This window comes from Canis aureus, chromosome 19 (assembly GCF_053574225.1).
Source record: "Canis aureus isolate CA01 chromosome 19, VMU_Caureus_v.1.0, whole genome shotgun sequence".
Taxonomy (NCBI): domain Eukaryota; kingdom Metazoa; phylum Chordata; class Mammalia; order Carnivora; family Canidae; genus Canis; species Canis aureus.
The window spans coordinates 15,389,294-15,399,050 of NC_135629.1; the positions used below are offsets into that span (position 1 = coordinate 15,389,294).

A 9,757-nucleotide genomic window follows, 5' to 3' on the forward strand; every position below is an offset into this window, starting at 1 on the left:
TTTGTTTTCTTCCTATTTCCCATATTTTCTTAGTGAACATTTACTATTTTTATAAGGAAAATGCCCTAAAAAATTGTAAAGAAATCCAAAGCACAAAAAGTGTGCTAAAAGACATCTAAGGGAGGATGTTTTGTTTTACAGAAAACTGTTTCCAGTGAAACAGAAATTGAAGTCATAAGTTATGTGGAAGAGCCTGGATTTGAGACCCTGGAAGATTCTGTGTTTTGATTGGCACTGTAACATTCTCAGAAATGAACTCACACTCACATGCCTCAGTGATAAGAAGAACGGGAACTGTTGTTTCTTGGCCAAGAAGAGTTCTGGATTTACTGAACACTCGGTTTAGCTGCAAGGCAATACTCCCAGACAAATCTCTTAAAAGCATGGATGCCTCATCAAAGACTCTACTCATTCAGGGTGATTGATCAATCTGACCATTCTGCTAGGTCTTTTCTCCCCACTCTGCAGGGCACCAACTTCTCACCTGCCAGTCGTGGTGATTTACATTACGTACCTCAAACTTTTGTGCAAGAGACAGTTTTTAAGGCTGATGTCAACTGGCAGAGCTGGTTTTACAGCTGAAGCTGCCAATGGTAATACTTAACTGAAATATCAGGAAGAAAGCATTTTGTACCAGCCTGGAGTTAATTACGAACTTAGATTCAAGGCTGTCTTTCCTAGAGCAAGTGGGAGCTTTTTTCTTTTTCTTTCTTTTTTCTTTTTTTTTTTTTTTTTTTAGTATTCTAGAATACTTTTTCAAGAAGTGTATGGGAGGCAGAAGGTGGAAGAGAGAGAGAAGGCTTATCTTCAGCTCTATAGGTAGGATTTAGGAAGCACGATTTGAGGCAAACTCGTTAAAAATATTCAGAGCTGATATGTCACTCCAGACCAAAGCAGAGAATAGGATTTTGTTTGAGATTATATTCTTGAAGGCAGCCTTGATATTTGGGAATATACTGAAGAAGGCGTTAGGTAGAATTGGGTTGGAAAGGGGATTGCTCAATCAAGAATGAACTTTCTGGAGAGATGTTTGCTTACAAATATTTTAGAGCAACTTCTCAGGTGCTGTTCAAGTAGCTCTGGGTCAATCCTAGCCTTTTAGGTTTGGAAGGCATCCTACAAACATCCCAATCTAAACATCCTCCCATATGAGTCTGCATTGAGATTGGAGGCTTCTGTGATGGGGAATGGGCTACTGGTAGAAACAAGTACATACAGGTATGTCCAGGGCAGAGCAGAGGTAGGAGGAACAATTAGTACTTGAAAGGACCCCGGCAGTGCTGCTGGTACCTGTCCTGGAGTAGGATGCTTAGGACAGGGAGAGGTCGTAGTGTTCAGACCCCCCATATGATAGCACATACCGGATGCTTTTCAGAGTTGTTTTAGTTAACGGGATTCAATAATGGGACATACTGACTACCAAATACTTCCAGAGGGTGTTCTTTTGGTAACCATCCATTGAGACTAGCAGGGAGTTGGACCCAGAACAATAGAGATAGCAGTATGACACCTACCAGTTATTGCCTGTTTCCAAGTATTATGGGCTGAATGTTTGTGCCCGTCCCCCTCCAATTCATGTTGAAGCTCTACACCCCAATGTGATGGTCTTAGGTGGTGGGAGGGGGCTTTGAGAGGTGATTAGGTCATGAAGGTGGAGACCTCATGAATGGAATTAGTGCTCTTTTAAAGGGCCCCCACAGAGTGTTCTTTCCCCCATGTAAGGATATGAGAAGTTGGCATTCTGCAACCAGGAAGAGGGCTCTCCCAAGAACCCTGCCATGTGGGCTCCTTGAACTAGGAATACCAGCCTCCAGAAATGAGAAATATATTCCTGTTGTTTCTAAGTCACCCAGAATATGGTTCTTTGTTATAGCAGCCTGAGCAAAGATGCAAAGGATAGGATCGATACCATATACTCCACACACATCCACCTCTAATCCCGAGAGACCCACATCATTTCTAGTACTGCCCCATTTTACAGATGCAGTCACCAAGAAAACTGCATACTGAAGGTTCAAAGCCCACGCAATCCCAGTGACGTAAAGAGGACTGCTGGAAAAAAGCCGAAGCCTGCTTAGAGGTGGGACCAGGAGAGCATGGCCCATGGAGGTGCTGCATTCACTGGCCAAATGTTTGATTATCTGACTGATCCAGAATCTCTGTGAATGTGCTCAAGAACCTGTATTTTTAGCGAACATTCTTAGACATTCTGAAACTTGCCAGTGCATTAGAATCACCTGGAGGCATCATTAAAACAGATTGTTGGGCCCCAACCTCAGTTTCAGATTGAGTAGATCTGGGGTGGGGTCTGAGATGCTGCATTTCTAGTAAGTTTCCAGGTGATGCTGATGCTTGTTTCCCAGCCATACTTCACCAACAGTAGCCCTGGGTGTTTCTGATGAAGACCAAAATTTGAAAACCAGCCGTTGAAGGAATAAGTGATGGAAAAATTCTGCCCCAAATTGCCCCTCTTTTGGGCTTACTGCTCCCTGTCTGATCTCTTTCACCAGAACCTGGAAACCTAGGGTCCTGGTCACTGCCTCTGTGAGGAGGCTGGAGGAGAAAGAGGAAGCTGCTGCCAGTTTGGCTGGTTCTTCATTGTTGGGTGTGGTGCTCAACATCAGCGATGTCTCCCTCAACCTCAGCGACCAGCCATCACCTACGTACTGAACCAGTACCACCATCTGGATCTTGGTACAAGTGGTTCATGTGGTTCAGGAGCAACATTGCATAGACCATGTGGTCTCCTCAGTGCATTAGGATCTTCCTTTTCCTCACTGCTCAGCTTGCGAACTTTTGCCCATTTTTTGAAAACCATATCCCACAACACTTTCTCTGTGAAGCCTTCAAAAACGGAGTCTGTGGCAGGTTGATCCTGCCTGTGGGTTTTCATTCTGGACCTTCCGCCCCTCTCTCAGAGCTACTGTATTATAGGATACACCATTCACAGTTTGGATGTCTCCCCAAAGTGTATGCCCCAGGAGGATGACCCTCATGTGAAATTCATCTTTTTATCTGCAGTGTCTAGGACCAATGGACGCTCTCAAGCCTCTCTCGACACTGGCACTGTTCCCAGCATGCTGTTGGAACTGAGTGATATTTGGCAGCGATCACCAAGGCCTATAATAATATCATGGAAAGGAAGACGGGTGTCTAATGAGAATATGATTGGAAATAACCAGGACACACATGTGTGCCCGACCATCTGGCTCGTGTGCCCTAGGTCTCTTTTTGCTGATGATATGGCTAAGTTGTGGCGTACAAATGCTGGATGAAAGGAGTTAGGCTTTGGATGTGGCATGTTTTGAGCGGTCTGTACAGTTTTTACTAGCCTTGTCATGACAAATCAAGAGTGTGAACATTCTCCTAACAGTAAATACCCTCGGCAACAAGTTGATGAGACATTGGCACCCACCTCTTCCTGTCTCCCACCAGGACAGGATAGAGGGCCAGCTGTCTCCTAAAAAGCCATCAGTCGCATGCTCAGAACAAACAGTGCTTCTCTAGACATCCTTTCCAATAAGGATTTTAGTCCAACGTCTTTCTTTGGCAGTTGCAATTCTCCAAGTGCAGCATAGGGAAAGTGCTGGGGAGACTGGAAGGAGAAGTTCAGTGTGCCAACAGCACAACCATCTGAGCCTTATTGAAATGCCTGAAGGCCTCAAGCTATTTATGCAGGCTGGGCAAGACTTCCACATGGGCAAAGAACATCCTGATTAAAAATCCAAACGTTTTCATAGTGAGACTTGTATGTGTCGGGACCATCTGTTGGTGGAATTAATAAACCTTAGGTGCTAATTTGTTAAAGAAAAAGTAGGTGTCTAGAAGCGAGAACGGAAAACTGAAAACAATCCTTGGTGGCACGAGGCAAGGTGCAAAACCTAATTAGAAAAGGACTTGGTGTTAGCCCAAGGATCTTTGTGACAATGACCGTGCAGCTATTCCTGCTTCCACACCCTGCAAATCAAGTGCCAGGATACAAACTTTTGGAAAGCCATTTTTTTAAGACTATTATGTTGAACAGAAGATAATCTTTTGTGCCAGCATCCCCTCTGTTTTAGGTAATACATGTGAGTGTAAATTCACTTCAAAATGAGAACTGTTTAGCACAGATGACAGTGAATTGTCTAAGTACACAAATCGAACGGGAGTACATCCCCCCCCCCCCCAAATATTCTCATTCTTTGTCCTTGACATTGCCTTTATCATCTCTCAGCTAGGATCATTATTACTCAACTAAAAGCCTGGCCTTCACTATTGCTTTTCTTGGAAGGATCTATATAAAAGCCATATCTGTTTATATCGCCCCCATCCAAGGCCCTCAGGTAACTATCACCTTCATGTTGAAGCTCCTCTCAGGGGCACCTGGGTGGCTCAGTGGTTGAGCCTCTGCCTTCAGCTCAGGGCATGATCCTGGAGTCCTGGGATCAATTCCCACATCGGGCTCCCTGAATGGAGCCTGCTTCTCCCTCTATGTCTCTCTCTCTCTCTGTCTCTCATGAATAAATAAATAAAATCTTTAAAAAACCCCCAAAAACCCAGAAAAAACTCCTTTCAACACTAAGTCCCCTGGGATGCAGCTCCTGGGCCACCTCCCCCAGGAGTGCCCCTGCATGATGAACACCATGCTCTCTCATCCCTCCATGCCTCTGCATAAGCTTCCTCCTGTGGAAACAGCCTTTTTTATCTTTTTCTTCATCAGTTGACAGTTACCTTCTAAATTTCAATCCTTTGCCGCCAGGAAATCTGTGTTCCCGAGGTGACTTCTGTTTGATTCTATGTTATCACTTACTATATTATTTAAAATTTTTATTTTTTAAAGCTTTATTTATTTATTCATTAAGAGAGAGCGAGGGAAAGGCAGAGACACAGGCAGAGGGAGAAGCAGGCTCCATGCAGGAATCCTAACGTGGGACTCGATCCCAGGTCCCTAGGATCACACCCCGGGCTGCAGGCAGCGCTAAACCACTGTGCCACCGGGGCTGCCCTAAAATTTTTAAGTATCATTTAAAGTGGAGACAAGCTGAGGTCAAGAACAATATCCTGGCTGTAGACTTAACCAGTGAGTTGGAGCTGGCTAAATTCAGCTGGACAATGAAAAACAAAGTGAAATTTCTCAAAAGTGTACCAGAATAGAAAACTGTATACTCAGGTTAGTTCTAAAGAACTCCAACGGGTACACTCATTTATTGATGCTGTACAGCGACAGCCAGAAATGACACCATCACCAAAGCTTAATAATGAACAAGAACTCACAGTTGGCGTGGCTTATTCCAGAAACGCCTCTCTGTACCTCACCAGCCAGCCATCGGTCTCTGTGGAGCTCCTGCTGAACCCCCGTGAGCCGGTACTACCCATCTGGCTCTCGATAAATGGGCGGCAGGTGGAACAAAATTAGCCCACGTGGCCCATGTGTGTTATTTTAAAGTTCTAGTGGGCTCTTTTCACCAAGACGGTGTGTTACCTACCAGATTAGTTTCAATCATTAAAACTAAAAGCAAAGCTCTGTCCCTGCCAGGTGATAAAATGAAAGAAGAGGTAAACCTGGGAAGGGAAGTGGGGAATCGCAGGAAAGAAATCAACAATAAAGTTTTAGTGTTATAGGTCAAAAGTCAGCAAGTTTCTTCTTAGATATGTAGATAGTAAATATTTTCAGCTGGGAGAGCCATCTGTTCTCTGCAGCAACCACTCAGCTCTGCCGTTATAGCACAAAAGCAGCCACAGACAGTATATAAATGAGAGTGGCTGTGTTCCAATAAATCTTTATTTACAAAAACCAGGCAATGAGCCAGGTTTGGACTGTGGGCCAATATTTATCTGTACATAGCTTAATGGATCCAAAATGTTACATTTGAGTGTGCTGTTTCCTTTTTTCCTCTTCTTCTTTTTAAGCAAAGCAACCAATTAGAGAAATATGTTTAATCAATTAAAACCATTTTTTGGGGGGTACCTGGATGGTGCAGTCGGTTGAGTGTTCAACTCTTGGTTTTGGCTCAGGTCATGATCTCAGGATTGTAAGATCAAGCCTTGTGTTGGGCTCTGTGCTCAGCATGGAGTCGGCTTTAGATTCTCTATCCCTCTCTCTCTGCCCCTCCCTGCCACTTTCTCTCTCAAATCTTTTTTTTTTTTTTTTTTTTTTTAATCATTCTATGGGGCAGGAAGGTGGTGGTAAAAAAATTTGTTGTGTTTAACTGAACTTAACCTTGTTACAAGTTGGTTTTGAAAAAAAAAAAATGCGTCCAGAATACTGTTCACACTTAAATGTTCACACATTTTATACCAGTTTCAAATGAATGTGTGTTTCTGTCACCTTCAGTGAACCCTGAAGAGGGAAGCCTTAATCTGATGTCTGTTTTTTCAGTGCCTAGCACAGTGTTCAACACATAGAAAGTGGTCGACATCTTAATTGTTGACAAATAAAAGATGAATGACTGGGCCAATTCAACCTCTCAGTTATTTGGTCTCAGATGTTTGGTTCTAAAGAGTGATAAATGGTACATCAAACACATACATTTTTTTCAACTAGTTCTGTTATAGTTATGTTCTGGGCGACAAGCCCATATTTATAACCCTTCAAAACACTTCTGGAATCCCGCTCCACACCTCAGAGCCATGGATTTTTAGAGATTTGATAACGCATCAGCAAAATCCTGGAATATTGCATGACAAAATAATTATCTCAATGAGGATGAATCCTCCCTGCATAAGGTTGCCAGACTTAGCAAATAAAAATAGATGAAGCCCTGTTAAATCTGAATTTCAGATAAATTTTGCATGGGACATAACTTACACTACAAATTTACTGATTTTCAATCTGAAATCCAAGTTTAACTTGGACTTCCGTATTTTATCTGGTGACTCGGATCTTGCAGGATAGCCTGTGTTGAAAAACAACTCTGGGGCAGCCCCGGTGGCTCAGCAGCTTAGCGCCGCCTTCAGCCCGGGGCGTGATCCTGGACACCTGGGATGGAGTCCCATGTTGGGCTCCCTGCATGGAGCCTGCTTGTGTCTCTGTTTGTGTCTCTCGTGAATAAATAAATAAAATCTTAAAAAAAAGAAAAACAGCTCTGAGAATGTTTGGAGTCCAGTATAAGAAGCAAAAAACACTGCTTGCATTAAAAAAAAAAAAAAAAAAAAAGCCAAGCTGGCTGCTTTGGAGCAGAGAAATCACCACACTTGAGCTTGCATACGATGATTCTCTGCAGGAATCCCATACCTGGGATCTTGGCTTAAACTCCCAGTCGCTTTCTAACAGCCGTTGTACAACTTCCCGGAAAGCTTGCCACCTTACTCCCTTCTTGTTGCTTATGGGAACCAAGGTCTGTCTATGCTCCCACCTTCCTATCTATCTATCTACTTATCTACCTAACTAGATAGCTAACATTTGGAACTGGACTTGCCAGAGTCAACCTAACAGCATCTCATTGCTGTTATCCCTTGTCAGCTGTGTGACCTGGGACACACCTCTCAACCTCTAAGTCTTGGTTCCTCTTGTGTCCAGTATGAATAATCAATAGTAATGAAACCACCAGGTTCATTTGCAGAGAGACAGGCATGTACCAGAAGCACAATCAATGTCAGCTATTATCCTCATTGTATTTTTCCATAGTGACAAAGTGCCAGTACTGGTCCCTTGGCTTCCCTACCCACTGTCGGACTCCAAGTCAGGAGACTTCACACTGGCCTGGGGGGGGGTGGGGTTCATCTCCTTCATTCTGTGGCCCTTGTGGGGTGGCTCTGACTGCCACCATACTCCCCTGTGCTAAAACAGTGCCTGGTGTGCAGAGGGGGGCCACGAGTCCCTTCCTCAATGACCGGCCAGAACCCACTTCAGGGACCTGCTCCCCCTCCAAATGGCTGTGCCCTGATCATCATTCACAACTTTGTCACTTCCCATATCTCAGCCTCACCATTCCCCTCCTACTCACTCAGCATGCTGCTTTCCAGTTATACTTAAGATACTCTCTCCTTACTCCAGCTTGTTCTTTCTCTCCCTAAAAACTTATTTCTAGGTGTTGAAATGCACTGAATTAAGAGTTCTAAATTGTAGTCCTGACTTTCTAATCACTTTCTATGATTGATTTGGGCTTGCAGTACCATCTCCTTACCTCTACTTCCTAAATGAAAAAGAAAGAAACCCGGCATCTCCTTCACATCTTAGTGTGAAGAGCACTTTGAAGATTATAAAAACAATTTAAGCTATTACTCTTTGTTAGTTAAAATCCTGAGATACATATTTCATGCTATAATTTGTGCAGTTCATAACAATTGGTAAGAAAATGTAGCAAAAGACCCATTTACAGCTATTGGGACTATCACGTTGTTACCTGAACCTTGCAGATTGCAAACATTCATATCTAGTATATGGCTGACCTTTTTAAAAAACAAAACAAAACAAAAACAACAACAAAAAACCCCCAACTTTCCCTCAGTGTGGTCTGTGTTACTGACCATAATTGTTGGTGATAAAGGGTAGAGGATGAGTTTGTTTAAATAGTGAGCTCTCTTGAGTATTGCAGTTTACACTTGAGTCGTGGAACTGGAACATTTAATCTGCATGGGCCATTTAGCATGAGGGGCAATGTGCCTCCTTTTGGACTGACATATGATAATCACACCCTGGCAGGAGGGGAGGGGCTGAGCAAATCACATGAAGTGGCGCCAGAGACTCTTATTAGCGTCAGCGATGGGTGGGGATACAGGCCTGGTGCTTGGGAAGTACAGTCAAGAATCACAAGTAGAATCTAACCCTAAGATGAGCTCTGTCTACTGGGAAGAAGGCGCGGACACATTTAAATACCAGGTAATGGAATAATAGACACGTGGGAGTATTGATGAGGCACGCTGAAAGTCAGATGAAAGAGAAGTCAGTACCAGATGGGGAAACTGAGGAAGGCCTTGGTAAAAGCTGGCATCTGAGTAAGGACCCCACTGCCTAACTTCTTTTATAAATATTATTAGATATTTTTATTTTACTGTGTTACCTAAATATTTATATTAAGACATGAAAATATTTAAAAAGTGATAATGGACACGTGTGTTGAGTTCAACTCATTCTGGCTATGGGAAGCATCCACATTTTTTGTCTTATTTTTGTGACTATCTCAGTCACTTGAGAAAAAGAAAAATAACTGATCTATAAAATAGTTGCTAATGTTTAGAGAGCTGCGCATTTAGAACTTTACAAACTTTATCCTATATAATAAGTAGAAATTGTCAGAATGCATTCCAGGTGGTCAGACTCCAGAATCCATGTTCTTAGACACTGTATTAAGCTGCCTGTGTAAGGTTCAGGGTCTTTCATTTCAGATGGAGTAATTTTGGGTGTGCCTAGAGATGGATTATAAGTTTACCATTGTAAAAGGCTTGATCCTCACTGTGGTTGGCCAGAGGATAGTTAATTGTAACAACAGGAAAATACAGTCAATTCTACCTGTGTTAACAGAGGAGAATAGTGGCATAGATAATCCAGTAGTGTATAAAAATCACCTGATGGTGATTACATCAAATTACTTGAATACATGACATTTAAGTAGGTAATTATGTACTATTTATGTACTTTTTATAATTCAACACTCAACATTCAACGTTCTTTGCACATACTTTGCAGAAGGGTAAGGGTGGCGGGAGAAACTGAGAAAAGGTTAATCAGGATTGAACATTGCTTCCTGGATGTAAATAACCAAAAATGATGGTAGGAATAACTCAGTCACTCTATCTTCAGATAAAAAGCTGATGGCAGTTTCCATCTCAGAAG

The 9,757-nt window shown here is 42.7% G+C and overlaps 1 protein-coding gene across 2 annotated transcripts in view; it reads left to right on the forward strand.

The window, feature by feature from the left end:
• IL5RA (interleukin 5 receptor subunit alpha) overlaps positions 1–9,757 on the forward strand; it is a 70,463-nt gene that overhangs the window by 35,131 nt on the left and 25,575 nt on the right. Inside the window, exon 12 of one of the 2 annotated variants that reach the window (XM_077858032.1) lies at positions 142–6,266. The exons of the other annotated variant lie outside the window; for it this stretch is intronic. Coding sequence (XP_077714158.1) covers positions 142–228 — 87 coding nt within the window. The 3' untranslated portion in view covers positions 229–6,266. Of the gene's footprint in view, positions 1–141; positions 6,267–9,757 lie in introns of those variants that run through there. 2 annotated transcript variants of the gene reach the window in all.